The sequence below is a fragment of the Oncorhynchus mykiss genome, chromosome 12, assembly GCF_013265735.2.
Source record: "Oncorhynchus mykiss isolate Arlee chromosome 12, USDA_OmykA_1.1, whole genome shotgun sequence".
NCBI classification, from domain to species: domain Eukaryota; kingdom Metazoa; phylum Chordata; class Actinopteri; order Salmoniformes; family Salmonidae; genus Oncorhynchus; species Oncorhynchus mykiss.
Window position 1 is genome coordinate 37019446 of NC_048576.1, and position 20602 is coordinate 37040047.

A 20602-nucleotide genomic window follows, 5' to 3' on the forward strand; every position below is an offset into this window, starting at 1 on the left:
GTTTTCTGTCCTACCTGATAATTGTACCCACCTGTTGTCCCAGGTCTAACTCAGTCCCTGATTAGAGGGGAACATGCAGTAAAACGAGACTAGATGACTTCTTTATCTAAGGGCTAGATTCAATCGGATTGAAATGCAGTGTCTTGGTGGAACGGCATTTGAGCTGTCAAATCCACAAGCAGCTTGTTGCCATTGAATGCAACGAAACCACACCTGACAAATCCCATGCATCAGAATCTGCATAATGAATACCACCCTGATGTTTCAGCGGTGTGAGCAGTTACGTGTCAAACCACTCCCTTATTATCCTTACTGTGTTAGAAGTTCAAAACGGCGCAAGAAAGTGTAGGCACTATCGATGTTAGAAATAACGACTCAAATGTCAAACCATTGGAGTAAACATGCGTACCCTAACAGCAAACGGAAGTTTTCCAATGGAAAAAAACACTTCTGTTCCGTTTGCAACAGAATCGACGTAATGAATACGGCCCCAGACGAGGTTCAAGCAGGTGAAAGACCCAACGGACAAAACAAACCTCACTCAACATTATATTTAATTTATTGTAAACCCAGTACAACTTCAAAAAAGAACAAGAAACCCCATGTAATAAATTAGTGTTCAATTTACATTCATGGTTAATGTCATTTGACTTCTGAGAAACATATCATTTCATATTATAAACTGGTCTGGAAAAGATCAAAGCCACTGAGGCAGCCAACTTCAAAGCACTTCATGTCACAGGCATTCAAACGCAGACATGTCTCACTTTAGTCTTGATTAAATAGAGGCCTTACAGAAGGACCTTATTACACATGTACTGTCTGAAACGGATTACAATTTAGGCTTCTCTAAGTCTGAAATGTTCCAAGTAAATCATACCATAATAGTATACTAGATACTTTGGACCAGTTACCAACTGACTCATGGCATTCCACCACCAGTGGTTAACAAATAGATTGAAATGTTAAGTTTACACAAGCTGTGTTTTGACAGACCTATGACGTAAATCTGATTATCCATCTCAACGACAACAATATAGAAGCCTCCGCAGTAACACTATCATTTCCTATCACCACCTCCAACCGTGGTAAGCACTAGCTGTTCAAGTCACAGAGATGGCCAATCCTTTAGGCAAACATGAAATGGATCAATCCCTGATAATGTTGAAATATGCCAGCATCCATCTTGACAATCAACTTAGTCCATATTTGTGACCTATGCACACCACTAATGCTCAACATCGTTTTATCATCATAGTCCTAAGGCCCTACCTTAACAGTTGCCGAAATAGCTTCCTCTCCTGGGCCCAGATTCACAAAACCTTAACTAGAACTTAACTATAGACTTGAAGAAAGTTAAGCAAAGTTGTTATTCCTCAAAAGGTTATTGGACATTTTCTTGCCCTTTCTCCTTAAGAAATTTGGTTCTTAATTCCAAGTTAGCTAAACTCTTGGCAGTGCGAGAAAAAGCTCATGAAAGCAGTTTAATTCACACAAACTTCATCTGAAAGTTTCAGTATTGATAATTTTAAACCCAATAACATGTTTTAGAGCAGTAATCATGATAACATGATTGGCATTGCTAGCTAGATAAGTTGCCAAGAAATGAAGATTTGTAAGAAGATATTGTTGAGGAATTGCACTTAAACTATCTTATGAACTTATTTTTCTTCTTAAGAACCTAAAGTTTTTGCGTAAGAAGTGTTTAGTGAATCTGGGCCCTGGCCTTGGAAGAAAGGAAATGGACCATTGCGATCTATACATGCTCAACATCTAACACCAACATGTGTGTAAGAATAAGTGCACTGACAAACTACCCAGCTGAGTGGATGTGTAATGCAGAGTTGAGCAAAGTAGCGTTGCAGAGCAGATGAGTGGGCTATTTGAGTGACGTGTGTCTGTTATCTGCGTATCCAGAGCCATCCGTTGAGCAGGCAGGCAGAAAGGAGCAGGGAGAAGAGCACCAGCTCAGTCTGTCTGCGTTCAGCGTTCTGCTTCTCCAGACCCGCCAGACGACGACTCATCTTCACCACCTGGACACGAGAAAGGTGCTGATATGTTATACTGTAAGTGACAGATCTATTTTTTGTTTATACACAACATTTGTCGTAGTGTAAAGATGGCCTCCGTTTCTGAGACTCAAGAAAGGACATTTACAGAAATGCAACATACAAGTATCCATAACATTAGTGACTCAATGGCCAGAAGAAAATATTGAAGTTATGGCTCCATCTACTGGTTGAACACAGGCTACACTATCATAATGGCATTGATGGAACAAAAGCATAACATTCTGACCAGACCGGACACGTCGCGTGTGCGAGCGTCGCAAAATACATTTAGAAATCCATGTTATTCAATTATTGCGAGCGTCTGCGATGCCAAGGGCTAAAATAGAAGTCCCTTCTATTTCTGTCGCAGATCACGTTGAAAGTCCTGCCTCTCCCATCTCCTCATCAGTTTATAGAAGCAGGAACCCATGTGCCATCTCCTTATTGGGTATAACAACATGGGTGATTGAAAGATGAACTGTTTTGCCGGTAGTCGTGGTAATACTATGAAAGTTTAGATGCCAATCCCCATATAAGTTCAAAGATGAAAAAGCCTGGAAGGAGGAGATGACTAGAAACGATTCGGTTGGCCGTTTAATGTGTGGATTAATTGGCGAAGTAGAGGAGCTTGTGCATTTCAGGTAAAATAACAACTCAATGTTTATATCCCAGGACAAATGAGCTAGCAACAGCAAGCTAGCTAAATAGGACAAATTAGCTAACAAGTGCAAGCTAACTGGTGAAATTTCCATACATGTTTAATGCTTTTCGACCTGTCCCCAAATTAATGTCATTGGTTCAGAGTTTGTTTTGATATTTTAACCTGCGTGTCGTGATCGCATTTTTGTAGGGGGACAAAATAAATGTATGCACGATAGCGCATGAACGCAGCCGGTTTGGGTTCGGTGTAAGGCCGCACTAACAGTAAACTGGTTTATCGCGAGAGATTCAGGCCTAAATTAAGCCTAAAGATGCTACTGATGTCACTCACCAAGTCCCCTAATGTATTACCAGCACCATAAGATACTATCATGAATTAATATAGGCCTGTATAAACATTTCATGTAATTTCTAGCCTACTACATTTTATGACTGGATACATTGGCAGAATGTTTTATATACGACAAAATACAGGGTAGCCTGCCACTGACAGGTCTGAGTTTGTTGTGTGAATGAATAAATACATTTCTGCCTGTTTTTATTTTTTACAATGCATCAGTGCAGCAATGTACACTGCTCAAAAAAATAAAGGGAACACTTAAACAACACAATGTAACTCCAAGTCAATCACACTTCTGTGAAATCAAACTGTCCACTTAGGAAGCAACACTGATTGACAATAAATTTCACATGCTGTTGTGCAAATGGAATAGACAACAGGTGGAAATTATAGGCAATTAGCAAGACACCCCCAATAAAGGAGTGGTTCTGCAGGTGGTGACCAGACCACTTCTCAGTTCCTATGCTTCCTGGCTGATGTTTTGGTCACTTTTGAATGCTGGCTGTGCTTTCACTCTAGTGGTAGCATGAGACGGAGTCTACAACCCACACAAGTGGCTCAGGTAGTGCAGCTCATCCAGGATGGCACATCAATGCGAGCCGTGGCAAGAAGGTTTGCTGTGTCTGTCAGCGTAGTGTCCAGAGCATGGAGGCGCTACCAGGAGACAGGCCAGTACATCAGGAGAAGTGGAGGAGGCCGTAGGAGGGCAACAACCCAGCAACAGGACCGCTACCTCCGCCTTTGTGCAAGGAGGAGCACTACCAGAGCCCTGCAAAATTACCTCCAGCAGGCCACAAATGTGCATGTGTCTGCTCAAACGGTCAGAAACAGACACCATGAGGGTGGTATGAGGGCCCGACGTCCACAGGTGGGGGTTCTGCTTACAGCCCAACACCGTGCAGGACGTTTGGCATTTGCCAGAGAACACCAAGATTGGCAAATTCGCCACTGGCGCCCTGTGCTCTTCACAGATGAAAGCAGGTTCACACTGAGCACATGTGACAAACGTGACAGTCTGGAGACGCCGTGGAGAACGTTCTGCTGCCTGCAACATCCTCCAGCATGACCGGTTTGGCGGTGGGTCAGTCATGGTATGGGGTGGCATTTCTTTGGGGGGCCGCACAGCCCTCCATGTGCTCGCCAGAGGTAGCTTGACTGCCATTAGGTACCGAGATGAGATCCTCAGACCCCTTGTGAGACCATATGCTGGTGCGGTTGGCCTCCTCCTAATGCAAGACAATGCTAGACCTCATGTGGCTGGAGTGTGTCAGCAGTTCCTGCAAGAGGAAGGCATTGATGCTATGGACTGGCCCGCCCGTTCCCCAGACCTGAATCCAATTGAGCACATCTGGGACATCATGTCTCGCTCCATCCACCAACACCACGTTGCACCACAGACTGTCCAGGAGTTGGCTGATGCTTTAGTCCAGGTTTGGGAGGAGATCCCTCAGGAGACCAGCCGCCACCTCATCAGGAGCATGCCCAGGCGTTGTAGGGAGGTCATACAGGCACGTGGAGGCCACACACTACTGAGCCTCATTTTGACTTGTTATAAGGACATTACATCAAAGTTGGATCAGCCTGTAGTGTGGTTTTCCACTTTAATTTTGAGTGTGACTCCAAATCCAGACCTCCATGGGTTGGTAAATTTGATTTCCATTGATCATTTTTGTGTGATTTTGTTGTCAGCACATTCAACTATGTAAAGAAAAAAGTATTTAAAAATAATATTTCATTCATTCAAATCTAGGATGTGTTATTTTAGTGTTCCCTTAATTTTTTTGAGCAGTGTATTAATTTAGCCTTTGTGATTACATTACACCAGAGCTACATGTCACTTTCGCCATTCAAACTTCCCTGCCAGTTCATTGCCAACACTGACCTATTTTATTGCAATTCAGCAAGCAAGAGGATTGATCGATGCTTTTTAAATTGCTCAAAAGTTTCAAACTACACGGAACAAAAATGTCAACACAATATGTAAAGTGTTGGTCCTATGTTTCATGAGCTGCAAAAGATCCCAGAAATGTTCCATACTCATAAAAAGCTTAATCTCAGATTTTGTGCAAATTTGTGTACATCCCTATTAGTGAGTATTTCTCTTTTGCCGAGATAATCCATCCCCCTGACAGGTGTGGCATATCAATAAACTGATTAAACAGCATGATCATTACACAGGTGCACCTTGTTCTGGGGACAAAATGCCACTAACATTTTCAGTTTTGTCAAAGAACTCAATGCCACAGATGGCTCAAGTTGAGGGAGGGTGCAATTGGCATGCTGACTGCAGGAATGTCCACCAGAGCTTTTGCCAGAGAATTAAAATGGCAATTTCTCTACCATAAGCCGCCTCCCGTCATTTTAGAGAATTTGGCAGTACGTCCAACCAGCCTCACAACCGCAGGCCACATGTATGGCGTCTTGCGGACAAGCGGTTTGCTGACGTCTACATTGTGACCAGATGGACCCATGTTGGCAGTGGGGTTATGGTATGGGCAGACACAAGTTATGGTCAACTTACAATTGCATTTTATTGATGGCAATTTCAATGCACATAGATACCGTGACGAGATCCTGAGGGTCATTGTCATGCCGTTAAATCTCCCGCTATCACCTCATGTTTCAGCATAATGCATGGCCCCATGTCGCAAGTATCTGCACACACTTCTTGGAAGCTTAAAATGTCCCAGTTCTTCCATGGCCTGTATACGCAGGCATGTCACCCATTGAGCAAGTTTGGGATGCTCTGGACATGTTCCAGTTCCTGCCAAAATCCAGAAACTTAGCACAGCCATTGAAGAGGACTGGGACAACATTCCACAGGCCACAATCAACAGCATGATCAACTCTATGCAAAGGAGATGTGTCATGCTGCATGAAGCAAATGGTCACACCAGATACAGAGTGGTTATCTGATCCAAGCTCCTACTTTTTTTTTTTTTAAGGCATCATTGACCAACAGATGCATAACTGCATTCCCAGTCATGTGAAAGCCACAGATCAGGGCCTAATGAATTTATTTCAATTGACTAATTTCCTTATATGAACTGTAACTCAAACAGTACCCGTCAAAAGTTTGGACTCATGCAAGGGTTGTTCTTTATTTTTACTATTTCCTACATTGTAGAATAATAGTGAAGACAAACTATGCAAAAAAGTGCTAAACAAATCAAAATATATTTTATATTTGAGAATCTTCAAAGTAGCCACCCTTTGCATTCTCTCAACTAGCTTAACCTGGAATGCTTTTCAAACAGCCTTGAAGGAGTTCCCACATATGCTGAGCACTTGTTGGCTGCTTTTCCTTCACTCTGCGGTCCTACTCATCCTAAACCATCTCAATTGGCTTGAGGTCAGGTGACTGGAGGCCAGGTCATCTGATGCAGCACTCCATCACTCTCATTCTTGGTCAAACAGCTGTTGAAAAACAAATGATGGTCCCACTAAGTGCAAACCAGATGGGATGGCATATCACTGCAGAATGCTGCGGTAGCCATGCTGGTTAAGTGTGCCTTGAATTCTAAATAAATCAGTGTCACCAGCAAAGCACCATCACACCACCACCTCCATGCTTCACGGTGGGAACCACACGAGATCATCTGTTCACCTACTCTGCATCTCACAAAGACACGGCGGTTAGAACCCAAAATCTCGCATTTGGACTCATCAGACCAAAAGGACAGATTTCCACCGGTCTAATGTCCATTGCTCGTGTTCTTGGCCCAAGCGAGTCCTTTAGTTGTGGTTTCTTTGCAGCAATTTGACCATGAAGGCCTGAGTCACGCAGTCTCCTCTGAACAGTTGATGTTGAGATGTGTCTGATACTTGAACTCTGAAGCATTTATTTGTGCTGCAATTTGAGGCTGAATATATTTTGATTTGTTTAACATTTTTTGGGTTAATACATGATTCCATATAATTGATGTCTTCACCATTATTCTACAATGTAGAAAATAGTAAAAATGAGTAGGTGTCCAAACTTTTGACTGATAAAGAGATATATACAGTGGGGCAAAAAGTATTTAGTCAGCCACCAATTGTGCAAGTTCTCCCACTTAAAAAGATAAGAAAAAAAAGATACACTTTAATTATGACAGACAAAATGAGAAAAAGAAATCCAGAAAATCACATTGTAGGATTTTTAATGAATTTATTTGCAAATTATGGAGGAAAATAAGTATTTGGTCACCTACAAACAAGCAAGATATCTGTCTCTCACAGACCTAAGAGGCTCCTCTGTCCTCCACTCGTTACCTGTATTAATGGCACCTGTTTGAACTTAACAGTATAAAAGACACCTGTCCACAACCTCAAACAGTCACACTCCAAACTCCACTATGGCCAAGACCAAAGAGCTGTCAAAGGACACCAGAAACAAAATTGTAGACCTGCACCAGGCTGGGAAGACTGAATCTGCAATAGGTAAGCAGCTTGGTTTGAAGAAATCAACTGTGGGAGCAATTATTAGGAAATGGAAGGCATACAAGACCACTGATAATCTCCCTCGATCTGGGGCTCCACGCAAGATCTCACCCCGTGGGGTCAAAATGATCACAAGAACGGTGAGCAAAAATCCCAAAACCACACGAATGACCTGCAGAGAGATGGGACCAAAGTAACAAAGCCTACCATCAGTAACACACTATGCCGCCAGGGACTCAAATCCTGCAGTGCCAGACGTTTCCCTCTGCTTAAGCCAGTACATGTCCAGGCCCGTCTGAAGTTTGCTAGAGAGCATTTGGATGATCCAGAAGAAGATTGGGAGAATGTCTTATTGTCAGATGAAACCAAAACATAACTTTTTGCTAAAAACTCAACTCGTCGTGTTTGGAGGACAAAGAATGCTGAGTTGCATCCAAAGAACACCATACCTACTGTGAAGCATGGGGGTGGAAACATCATGCTTTGGGGCTGTTTTTCTGCAAAGGGACCAGGACAACTGATCCATGTAAAGGAAATAATGAATGGGGCCATGTATCGTGAGATTTTGAGTGAAAACCTCCTTCCATCAGCAAGGGCATTGAAGATGAAACGTGGCTGGGTCTTTCAGCATGACAATGATCCCAAACACACCGCCCGGGCAACGAAGGAGTGGCTTCGTAAGAAGCATTTCAAGGTCCTGGAGTGGCCTAGCCAATCTCCAGATCTCAACCCCATAGAAAATCTTTGGAGGGAGTTGAAAGTCTGTGTTGCCCAGCAACAGCCCCAAAACATCACTGCTCTAGAGGAGATCTGCATGGAGGAATGGGCCAAAATACCAGCAACAGTGTGTGAAAACCTTGTGAAGACTTACAGAAAACGTTTGACCTCTGAAATTGCCAACAAAGTATTGAGATAAACTTTTGTTATTGACCAAATACTTAATTTCCACCATAATTAGCAAATAAATTCATTAAAAATCCTACAATGTGATTTTCTGTATTTTTTTTCTAATTTTCTCTGTCATAGTTGAAGTGTACCTATGATGAAAATTACAGGCCTCATCTTTTTAAGTGGGAGAACTTGCACAATTGGTGGCTGACTAAATACTTTTTTGCCCCACTGTATATAAAAAAAGGAAAAAAAACAAGTCCTCTCACTGTTAATAACTGCATTTATTTTCAGCAAACATGTGTAAATACTTGCCTGAACATAAGATTAAACAACTGAGACAAACTGAACAAATTCCACAGACTGTGACTAACAGAAATGGAATAATGTGTCCCTGAACAAAGGGGGAGTCAAAATCAAAAGTAACAGTCAGTATCTAGTGTGGCCATCAGCTGCATTTGCCAGTTCTTGCTGTGAGATGTTACCCCACTCTTCCACCAAGGCCCCAGCAAGTTCCCAGACATTTTGGGGGGGAATGGTCCTAGCCCTCACCCTCCGATCCAACAGGTCCCAGACATGCTCAATGGGATTGAGATCCGGGCTCTTCGCTAGCCATGGCAGAACACTGACATTCCTGTCTTGCAGGAAATCACGCACAGAACGAGCAGTATGGCTGGTGGTATTGTCATGCTGGAAGGTCATGTCAGGATGAGCCTGCAGGAAGGGTAGCTCATGAGGGAGGAGGATGTCTTCCCTGTAACGCACAGCGTTGAGATTGCCTGCAATGACAACAAGCTCAGTCTGATAATGCTGTGACACATCGCCCCTAGACCATGACGGACCCACCACCTCCAAATCGGTCCTGCTCCAGAGTACAGGCCTCAGTGTAATGCTCATTCCTTCAACGATAAGTATGAATCTGACCATCACCCCCGGTGAGACAAAACTGCGACTAGTCAATGAATAGCACTTTTTGCCAGTCCTGTCTGGTCCAGCGACGGTGGGTTTATGCCCATAGGCGACGTTGTTGCAGGCCTACAACCCTCAGTCCAGCGTCTCTCAGCCTATTGGAAGGATTGTGCGTTCCTGGTGTAACTCGGGCAGTTGTTGTTGCCATCCTGTCCCGCAGGTGTGATGTTCAGATGTACTGATCCTGTACAGATGTTGTTACACGTGGTCTGCCACTGCGAGGACGATGAACTGTCCATCCTATCTCAGGCGTCTCACTGCAATGTATTGCCCTGGCCACATCTGCAGTCCTCATGCAGCATGCCTAAGGAAAGGCCTAAAAGGCCTCAGTGTCCTAATTTTTCATAACTGTGACCTTCATTACCTACTGTCTGTAACCTGTTAGTGTCTAAACGACTGTTCCACAGGTGCATGTTCATTAATTGTTTATAGTTCATTATTGAACAAGCATGGGAAACAGTGTTTACAATGAAGATCTGTGAAGTTATTTGGATTTTTACTAATTATCTTTTAAAAGACAGGGTCCTGAAAAAGGAACGTTTCTTTTTTTGCTGAGTTTATATGCTACTCGTTTAAGAGAGAGGGGGAAGAGATAGGCAAGTTGTCTGTCGAGATGCGCGAAAGACAAAAAAACAGTGAAATATCCGCCAGAGTATAGGCTACTCTTAGACAAAATAATTAATCAAATAAAAATGAAGGCCCAGTGTCAACATAACCACCGACTTGCTTCACTAAAATGTATCAATGGCTGATAGGCTATGGACAGATTGAGTGCATGTCTTCTATTTTCAAATGGTTGTCAATTTCATCTTCATATAGCCTAGGCCTATATCACAGCTGTCTCTATAGCTTCCCCTTAACTTTCCACGTCAATTTATATTATATTGATTTTGCATTATCCTATAAGGTAGACTAGTTCACATGCAGGTGTCAATCAGACAGTGTCATTCAGACGTTCAATGGAAGGTGAAAGTAGCTCATTATTGTCTCTTTTCACCCACGAGAGGGGTTATTAGCCTGCTTACCTGTCTCCTAAGTACGATGAACTCCACAGCTGCACATCCCTCATCTGGGCTCATCCAGGAGTCCCGCATGGCACTGCCAACCACACAAACAGGGATAAAGGTAAATGGTGCATGTGCACACACACTCACACTTCAATGCTTTAGGCTTCGGAAAAGTGTTGTTGGTACCACAAAACAAGCCCAATAACAGGAAATGCCAATGGTTTGCCAGAACTTGTCACCTTTTCCTGGCTGGTTCGACATATACAGGGGGCTCCTCAACCACAGCAGTAGTTGGGTGTTCAGGAGAGCTGAACCTTTAAACCAGGGAGAGAGACCACAGTCTGCAAAGGGGCTTTCAACACAAGGCAGATAGAAGAACAACAGGGAAGGATCCAGCATGAGGAAAAACAACCAGAAGTGGGCAACAAAAGACAGCACAAAGCAGTAGTAAGATGAAGTTGTCCCATGGATGCTGATCTAAGATCAGTTTTCCATTGTTGCCTGTAAAGGCTAAGGTTAGGATTAGAGTACAATGGGCTGATCCAAGATGTGTGCCAACTGCCAACTTCTACCCGAAGCAAGAGCAAAGCAGGGAGAAGCAGCATGCAGAGTTTAGAGTGCAGAGGGACAGGACAGTTCATCACTAAGGACTTAACATGGTCCACACAGACCCGCATATTATTGAAGTGGGCACGACAGCGCCTCTTCCCCCTCAGGTGGCTGAAAAGATTTGGCATGGGCCCTTGGATTCTCAATAAGTGCTACAGCTGGACCCTCAAGAGCACCTTGACTGGCTGCATCACCGCTTGCTATGGCAAATGCACCTCCCTCGACCGCAAAGCGCTACAGAGGGTGGTACGGGCGGCCCTGTACATCACTGGGGCAGAGCTCCCTTGCCTTCCAGGACCTCTAATATCAGGCGGGGTAAGAAAAAAAAAAATTGTCAAAGACTCCAGCCACCCTAGTCATAGACTGTGCTCTTTCCATGACACAGATTGACCAGGTGAAAGCTATGATCCCATATTGATGTCACCTGTTAAATCCACTTCAATCAGTGTAGATGAAGGAGAGGAGACAGGTTAAATAAGGATTGTTAAGCCTTGAGACGGATTGTGTATGTGTGTCATTCAGAGGGTGAATGGGCAAGACAAAATATTGGCGTGCCCTTGAACGAGGTATGGTAGTAAGTGCCAGGCGCACTGGTTTGTGTCAAGAACTGCAACGCTGCTGGGTTTTACACACTCAACAGTTTCCCGTGTGTATCAAGAATGGTCCACCAACCAAAGGACATTCAGCCAACTTGACAGCTGTGGGAAGCATTGGAGTCAACATGGGCCAGTATCCCTGTGGAACGCTTGACACCTTGTAGAGTCCATGTCCTGACAAATTGAGGCTGTTCTGAGGGCAAAACTGGGGGGGCAACTCAATATTAGGATGATGTTCTCAATATTTTGTACACTATATATAGTACCAGTCAAAAGTTGACACCTACTCATTCCAGTTTTTTATTTTTTTATTTCTACATTGTAGAATAGTGAAGACATCAAAACTATGAAATAGCACATATGGAATGATGTAGTAACCAAATAAGTGTTCAATCAAAAATACATTTTATAGTTTTTTGGTTACTACATGATTCCATATGTATTATTTCATAGTTTTGATGTCTTCACTATTATTCTACAATGTAGAAAATAAAAATTAAAGAAAAACCCTTGAATGAGTAGGTGTCAACTTTTGACTGGGACTGTAAATACATACACCATTTTACTCATTATTATATATCATGATTCCTCGTCACTTTACATCCATATCTACCTCATTTTGTTGTTTTTTACTCTGCATCGTTGGAAAGGGCTAATAAGCAAGCATTTCATGGTATACTTGAGGCGGCAGGTAGCCTAGTGGTTAGAGCAGTTAACCCACTGTTCCTAGGCCGTCATTGTAAATAATAATTTGTTCTTAACTGACTTGCCTAGTAAAATAAAAAAGGTCAAATAAAAATAGTATGATTTCAACCTAAGTTGTGAGTAAAGGAAGTGATCCTGTAGTCAAGAATGAATCCTTTGAGGCAAAAGCTTTGCCAAGAAAGTTAGAACTAGTAGTGTAAGGACATAAATGCAAGCCCAAGCAAGGAAGAAATGGAAGGAGGTTAGGTGCCATTTGTTAAGATTTCGGTTTGGGTAGGCAGGGGTAACTCAGGTCGGAGAAGGTAGGACCCCTAACCTGTATTTCTGAGTGACAGTCTGCAGAAGGCACTGTGAGGCCTGCTGGCCCAGTTCCTTGGCAGCCTGAAGCATGGTCTGTGGGGACAGGAGGCTGGGTAGGGTGGCAGGGAGCCCCAGGGGCATGGGCAGGGTGTCTGCAGCAGCAGTAGAGGAGCGCTGAGGGAGGCATCCTGCACCGCCGCAACTACAACAGGCACAAGTGAGGGGTGGGGGTGGGTTGGGTCACCAGGACAGACAGAGGGGAACAACACTTACCAAGCATAGTGACAACGCCACAACTTCACGTTGCCTCCAATATAACCTACATGTAAGGAGAGGCTAGAGATCAGAGAAACCAATGTGTCTCCCTCTGCTGGAAACACAGGTGACGAATAGGAGGACAACGCTGCATGGGGCCTGAGGCAGCGCAAAGTCAATAGAATGTAGTGTCCCAAGCCAACAATGCAACTTCCCCTTTGTGTCTTTCTGAAATGTTCCAGGTGTTGAAAGAATTTTGATAAGTAATTTATGCTACTTTGGTTACATATGGCCGAGTTGTCTCGTCCACAAGGTGATGAAAACCAACAAAAATCATGCTTCAAAGTGAAGTGTTCTGAAAACATTCAGCACCATGTGTTTTGGGAGCTTTTTGTAATGTGTTTTTTTTGTAGCTTTTTTTCTACACTTTTGAGGAAGCGTTGTACATGTAACCGCCTCACTGGGCAGAGGAGCATGCAGAGAGGCAGGTAGCCTAGCAGCTAAGAGCGTTGGGCCAGTAACCAGAAGACCGCTGGTTCGAATACCCGAGCCAACGAGTTGAGAAATCTGTCGATGTGCCCTTGAGCAAGGCACTTAACCCTAAATGCTCCTGTAAGTCGCTCTGGATAAGAGCTTCTACTAAATGACAAATGTAAATGTAATAAGCCACTCAGTCTGGTCCAAGGAAAGAGATGGATCTCTATGGTGACATTTAAAAGGAGTTAAAGAAGTGTTTAATCCAATGTGTCTTGTACTTACGAGATAGGGGTGTGCGGTGCCTGTTTGCAGGTGGGGGTGCCAGGGTTGCTCCTGCCAAAAGCCTGGTCACTGTAGGACCTACGCAGTGGACTCTGTCACAGAAGAGAGAAAGAGTAACATGAGTTCAATAAGGAAGAGATGGATAACTGGTGGCCCCCTTTGGTAGGCCTGCAGATCAATTTCCAAATCCAGGGATGCAAACTGGTGAGGGCCTAAAAAGGAGACACACTTTGCACTGAAACATGCAAAGTACACCTGGCATACCCCTTTTTATCCCACTATATTGAAAAAGAGGGAGGGTGAATGGTGTTCCTTTCAACTCTATAGTGGCTTCCAGCTTAAGCCAGGCCCAGCTACACTTAATCCCTGAATCCACTTGTTTAACAAGCAACGCCTCAGTTTCACCTAATTCTCTCATTCTGAAAATTAACCACATACTGTAGAGGGAATTCGTAGGCGATCGAATAAACCCCCACTTCTTTCCTTCTGCTAGCAAACGTGCAATCTTTGGACAATAAAAAAGATGACCCACACAGAAGATTAAACTACCAACGGGACATTCAAAACTGTAATATCTTATGCTTTATTGATGTGACTGAACAACGCCACTATCAACATACAGCTGGCTGGTTATACGCTGCACCGGCAGGATAGAACAGCGGCGTCTGGTAAGACAAGGGGCGGCAGACTATGTATTTTTGTAAATAACAGCTGGTGCACGATATCTAAGGAAGTCTCGAGCTATTGCTCGCCTGAGGTAGAGTATCTCATGATAAACTGTAGACCACACTACCTGCCTAGAGAATGTATCTGTATTTTTCGTAGCTATTTACATACCACCACAGTCAGAGGCTGGCACTAAGACAGCATTGAATGAGCTGTATTCCGCCATAAAGCAAACAAGAAAATGCTCACCCAGAGGCAGCACTCCTAGTAGCCGGGGACTTTAATGCAGGGAAACTTAAATCAGTTTTACCAACTTTCTTTCAGTATGTTAAATGTGCAACCAAAAAAAAAATAACTCGATCACTTTTACTCCACGTACAGAGGCGCATACAAAGCTCTCCCTCACCCTCCATTTGGCAAATCTGACCATAATTCTATCCTCCTGATTCCTGCTTACAATCAAACATGAATGTGGGAAGCACCAGTGACTAGATCAATAAAAAAGTGGTCAGATGAAGCAGATGCTAAGCTACAGGACTGTTTTTCTAGCACAGACTGGAATATGATCCGGGATTCCTCCAATGGTATTGAGGGGTACACCACATCGGTCATTGGCTTCATCAATAAGTGCATCGATGACATCGTCCCCAAAGTGACCGTACGTACATACCCCAACCAGAAGCCATGGATTACAGGCAACATCCACACTGAGCTAAAGGCTAGAGCTGCCGCTTTCAAGGAGCAGGACTCTAACCCGGAAGCTTATAAGAAATCCTGCGATGCACTCCGACTTACCATCAAACAGGCAAAGCATCAATACAGGACTAAGATCGAATCGTACTACACCGGCTCTGACGCTCGTTGGATGTGGCAGGGCTTGCAAACCATTACAATCTACAAAGGGAAGCACAGCCAAGAGCTGCCCAGTGACACGAGCCTAACAGATTAGCTAAACTACTTCTATGCTTGCTTCAAGGCAAATAACACTGAAACATACATGAGAGCACCAGCTGTTCCGAAAGACTGATCACGCTCTCCGGCCCCAATGTGAGTAAGAGTGTTAAAACTGATCAACATTCACAAGGCCGCAGGGCCAGACGGATTACCAGGACGTGTACTGCGAGCACACGCTGACCAACTGGCAAGTGTCTTCACTGACATTTTCAACCTCTCCCTGTCCGAGTCTGTAATACCAACATGTTTTAAGAAAACCACCATAGTGCCTGTGCCCAAGAACACTAAGGTAACCTGCCTAAACAACCACGTAGCACTCACGTCTGTAGCCATGAAGTGCTTTGAAAGGCTGCTCATGTCTCACATCAACACCATTAACCCTAGACCCACTCCAATTTGCATACCGCCCCAACAGGGCCAAGCTTCCTGCCATCCAGGACCTCTATACCAGGCGGTGTCAGAGGAAGGCCCTAAAAATTGTCAAGGCTCCAGCTACCCTAGTCATAGTCGGTTTTCTCTGCTACCGCACGGCAAGCGGGTACCAGAGCTACAAGTCTAGGTCCAAGAGGCTTCTAAACAGCTTCTACCCGAAGCCATAAGACTTCTGAACATCTAATCAACCTAGACTATTTGCATTGTGCCCCCCTTCTTTTGTTTTTACACGGCTGCCACTCTGTTGTTATCCATGCACAGTCACTTTAATAACTCTACCTACATCTACATATTACCATAACTAACCGGTGACCCCACACATTGACTCTGTACCGGTACCCCCCTGTATTTAGTCTCGCTATTGTTATTTTACTGCTGCGCCTTAATTACTTGTTACTTTTATTTCTTATTATTATCCTTTTTTTAACTGCTTTGTCAGTTAGGAGCTCGTAAGTAAGCATTTCACTGGTTGCTGTTGTATTCGGCGCATGTGACTAATGTAATTTGAAAACAGTTCGTTAACTTGTTAACATTTCACACAGATTGCCAGGGTCCAGTAAGCGACTAACGCGTTATAACTTGAGGAACGACAAGCAGTTGTATACCAGTTAATACTATAGCGAATGGTTAGGTTACTAACGTTAGCTGTCTGACGTTATTAGCCAGCTAATTTTCACTCCATAAACTCAATTATTTGATCAGTTATGTTGGCTAATGTTGCTCAACATATCTCTGGCTAGCTAACGGAGAATTATATCCAGCTACTGTAGCAAGATGCTTAACAATGCTAACAATACTTGTTCCACCACATTTTCTCCCTCACCTCAAACTTTCCAAATTCCAGTTGCACGATTCTACACGAATCACGTAGGTCACCTATTTTGGATTCAAAACGGCGTATTTCGCCAAAAAGGTGACTAGTTTGCATCCCTGCAAATCTCTTTTGGGGGAGGAGGGACTCCGTCAGGTAAAAGAACAGAATACACAAGGTGCAATTTAGAAATGTGGTTGTGCATCAGCAGTTTCTCTTGTTATGTCAGTCACTCAATTAGCCCATGTCAGCAAACATTTATATATTGTAAATTGATCTTGAGGCCAGCTAAACTTGTAGTAATCATGGTCGAAATACCAACCGGGGGCTCCCTTGATTTTGTTAGTCATTCTCAGGCAAACATTTCTCTCCACCCGATGGCAAAATGTGTACAATTGCATGAAATTAACTAAAACTTTGAATTTTGCTTAGGCCCACCAAAAGGCTAGTGCCGGCTGACAATGTTTAGGTATAGATATAGGTATGCAGAACCGCAAGCCACTGCGGCCCCCCGTGTTGAGCCCAGATCTTTTTGGTGGCCCCCACCCCCACCAAAGTTGGCCATCCCTGAGTTCGATGGTGAGGGTAGGGCCAGATGGAAGCTGCTGGGAATGTTTCAATCCAGGTGGTACCTGCATATTGAATCTTTTGCTAACTCCATCTCCTCAAATGCTATCCCCAAGCACGACTCTGAACACTTTAAAGAATGACACACAGAGCAATGGCTTGACACTAAATGTATCAGTGACACTACACTTATCCAATTATTGTCAGACAACTCATTCCCAAAGAAAAGGTCCAGTCTCCACTCTCACATACCTGCACTGGTTCCCTCATGTAGGGGTCTCTTTCTTTGTTCCAGGCACTGTGCTGCTGTGCCTCCCATGCAGGCCCCAGCGGGAGGGCTGAGCCTTGCTTGGATGACGTGAACAGTGGATGGGGGCTCATGTCCGGGGCATCTATTAGTAAGTCACAAAGATATAAGAACACTGAGACATGATAAGGACTCACACACAGATCCCATTATTGCTCTGACTCAAATCCTGAAGAAAAAAAGAAAACAGAGCATTTTGGACCAGCATTGTTAAGTTGCTAAAGGAGTTTTTCTTCTGACCCGTCTTCGTTCTATCGCAACTCTACTTCAAGTTCCTTGGTGTGCACATCACCAATAAACTATCACGGTCCAAACACACCAAGACAGTCGTGAAGAGGGCACAACAAATCCTATTCGCCCTCAGGAGACAAAAGATTTGGCATGGGTCCTGGTTATACAGCTGCACCATCGAGAGCATGGTTGCATCAATGCCTGGTATGGCAACTGCTCAGCCTCCGACTGCACGACAGAGGGTAGTGCGTACAGCCCAGATCATCACTGGGGCCAAGCTTCCTGCCATCCAGGAACTCTATACCAGGCAGTGTCAGAGGAAGACCCTAAAAATTGTAAAAGACTCCAGCCACCCTAGTCATAGACAGTTCTCTCTGCTACCGCACGGCAAGTGGTACCGGAGCTCCATGTCCAAAAGGCTTCTTAACAAGCCATAAGACTCCTGAACAGCTAATCAAATGGCTACCCAAACAATTTGCATTGCCATTATTCATAGATTTGGATAGAAAACACTCTGAAGTTTCCAAAACTGTTTGAATCATGTCTGAGTGTAACAGAACTTATGTACCAGGCAAAACCCAGAGGACTAACTGTTCAGATTTTTTGTTTGTATTTTTTTGCCTGTTCCCTGACTTATTGCCAAGGGATATTTCATAGGAACCTGTTTTCAGTTCCTACCGCTTCCACTGGATGTCACCAGTCTTTGGAATTTGGTTGAGGTTATTCCTTTGTGCAATGAAGAAGTAGGCCAACTTGGAACTGGGTACACTTTTGTGAGTTGTGCAAGATGTGAAAAGTGGCGCTGGTTTGTTTTCGTTCCTGTATTGAACACAGATTGCCCCGTCTACAATTTGATCGATTATTAACGTTAAAAAATACCTAAAGTTGTATTACAAAAGTAGTTTGAAATATATTGGCAAAGTTTATAGGCAACTTTTGAAATATTTTGTAGTGATGTTGCGTTTTTTGTAAGCTGTTTTTTTCTGGATCAAACGCGCTTTATAAATGGACATTTTGGATATATATGGACGGAATTAATCGAACAAAAGGACCAATTGTGATGTTTATGGGACATATAGGAGTGCCAACAAAAGAAGCTCGTCAAAGGTAATGCATGTTTTATATTTTATTTCAGCGTTTTGTGTAGCGCCTGCAGGGTTGAAATATGCTAACTCCTTTGTTTACTGCTGGTGCAGATGGTGCAGGCTATCAGATAATAGCTTCTTATGCTTTCGCCGAAAAGCATTTTTAAAATCTGACATGTTGGCTGGATTCACAACGAGTGTAGCTTTAATTGAGTATCTTATATGTGTGATTTAATGAAAGTTTGAATTTTATAGTATTTTATTTGAATCTGGCGCTCTGCATTTTCCCTGGCAATTGGCCAGTTGAGACATTTGCATCCCGCCTATCCCTAATTAAGGGCTTGTAAGTAAGCATTTAACTTTAAGGTCTACACCTGCTGTATTCGGCACGTGACAAATAACATTTTATTTTGATTTGAACTTAAGCCATATAAATGCCTCCTGTTTTGTCTATCAATAGGCCCATCTCCAGACCAGCCATGTCCCCACCTGTGAGAGACAGCCTGTCTGGGATGTGCATGCTGTAAGAAGCGGGACAGTCAGCACACTCCTGCCTCTCCTCTTCCCATCTCTGTCCCATGCCTGGCCCCACTCTCAGCCGGTCGGGGACACGCATCTTCTGGTTGATGGCCTCAGAGAAGATGGTGTCACGGCCGCTGCGCACCTGGGAAACGTCACCCCGAAACTCCGAAGAGGCCATGGCAGCTGCTGTTTTAAGATCAAAATGTGTTACAACTTCTGAAGTCAGTGCATCTTTGACAAGCCTATACTACCCCTGTAAAACTATACTTGGATGTAGTTAGCTGATTAGGCAACAGGATTAGTCAAATGTTAGTAGGTTCATTTTCATGCAGTGTGGATTAGCTGGAACTATCCTGTGTTATTCTTTGGGTGCATAAATCCAGTCTGCTCAACTCCATCGTAAATCTTTGAGTTTAATTGGCTAGGGGCCTGTCAAATCATTGCAGATGGCAGGCAACTCAATTCAATTAATGTGAGAACAGTGTTCCTAGGTGGCTAGTTGTCTGATTAATCAGGCTGTAATACACAATGAATTGGTATATACCGCCTTAAAGTAATGCCTGCAAATCATGTACATTTTCCTTACAAGACAGAATACTTAATAAAATTAAATGTAAACTTACTATACCGGTTGTCTGTGCAGTTTGTCTTAAACTGCTCTATGGAACCAAGAATGCCATGACAATGAAAATGGTTCTGAATCAGGGTAGAGTACAGAGAACAATCCACACTATTTTGGGAATTGCAGATTTTTGTGTAGATATAAATCAGAATATTTGTTTTTGAAATTCACACACAAAAAAAGGTGTTGATTGTTCTCCACCCTCCCCTGATTGAGATAATAGCCTACCATTTACTTTGTCATGGCACGCTTAGCTGGCTAACGTTATTCGTCGTTTTTTTCGTCATCATACTTTGAACATTGCCCTGTCGTCATCACACTTTCTACAGTAAAATAAAATACATGTAAGATATATCTAGCAAGAAAGATGACAGACCTGAGGAGTAACTTGCAGGGCAGAGATCTTTGGCCAGCTAAATTAGCGAGTAGCTTTGCTAGCTAGCTTGTCAGTTAGAATGCAAACGACCTAGCTAGAGGCTAAAGTTAGCTGGAGTAAAGCTGATAGCCAAATAAGTTGGTCAACTATCACGAAGTTGTCAGCAGCAATTTGACATTATCTTTAACAACGTGGCTAGACAGTTTATCAATAAAAACTATAGATATTTAGATAAACGCGTAGGGAACTAGCAAGCTATGTAGCTAAACTTTATAAAGTTGACATTAGCTGGCTACCCTACCAACGTCCTTCTTTGGTATCATTGCGTTTGCAAAATTTTCGTGCATGCCGCCACCTACTGTGCGGGAGTGTGTGGTCCATCATTTTTATTATTTTTATTTTTTATTTATTTAACCTACATTTAACTAGGCAAGTCAGTTTAAGAACAAATTATTATTTACAATGATG

The 20602-nt window shown here is 43.4% G+C and overlaps 1 protein-coding gene and 1 long non-coding RNA gene across 6 annotated transcripts; one reads left to right on the forward strand and one right to left on the reverse strand.

The window, feature by feature from the left end:
• Positions 1-541: 541 nt before the first annotated feature.
• Positions 542-20485, reverse strand: LOC110537534 (mitochondrial fission factor homolog B). 4 transcript variants are annotated; one of them, XM_021623642.2, is made up of 8 exons: positions 20135-20485; positions 19104-19322; positions 17244-17383; positions 13562-13653; positions 12564-12749; positions 10577-10651; positions 10356-10428; positions 542-2033 (listed from the first exon to the last, which is right to left on the reverse strand). In XM_021623642.2, the coding sequence occupies exons 2-8, from the start codon at positions 19312-19314 to the stop codon at positions 1902-1904; spliced, it is 909 nt and encodes a 302-aa protein (XP_021479317.1). In that variant the 5' UTR covers positions 19315-19322; positions 20135-20485; the 3' UTR covers positions 542-1901. The 4 variants fall into 4 exon arrangements, with proteins under 4 accessions (XP_021479317.1, XP_021479318.1, XP_021479321.1 ...); XM_021623643.2 differs by having other exon boundaries at positions 19104-19319; positions 20135-20479; XM_021623646.2 differs by lacking the exon at positions 12564-12749.
• LOC118937667 lies at positions 1929-19763 on the forward strand. Of its 2 annotated transcripts, XR_005034959.1 has the most exons (3): positions 1929-2066; positions 17287-17389; positions 19075-19763. It is a non-coding gene; the product is annotated as an uncharacterized LOC118937667 (long non-coding RNA). The 2 variants fall into 2 exon arrangements; XR_005034958.1 differs by lacking the exon at positions 17287-17389.
• Positions 20486-20602: the final 117 nt, after the last annotated feature.

What these genes read in the sequence shown, in the direction of transcription:
- LOC110537534 (XM_021623642.2), bottom strand. Translation starts at nt 19,314, where the DNA reads ATGGCCTCTTCGGAGTTTCGGGGTGACGTTTCCCAGGTGCGCAGCGGC. An exon ending in AGACAGGCTGTCTCTCACAG is followed by an intron (nt 17,384 to 19,103) that starts GTGGGGACATGG and finishes ACTTACTAATAG; the next exon opens with ATGCCCCGGACATGAGCCCC. An exon ending in GCACCGCACACCCCTATCTC is followed by an intron (nt 12,750 to 13,561) that starts GTAAGTACAAGA and finishes TGCCTGTTGTAG; the next exon opens with TTGCGGCGGTGCAGGATGCC.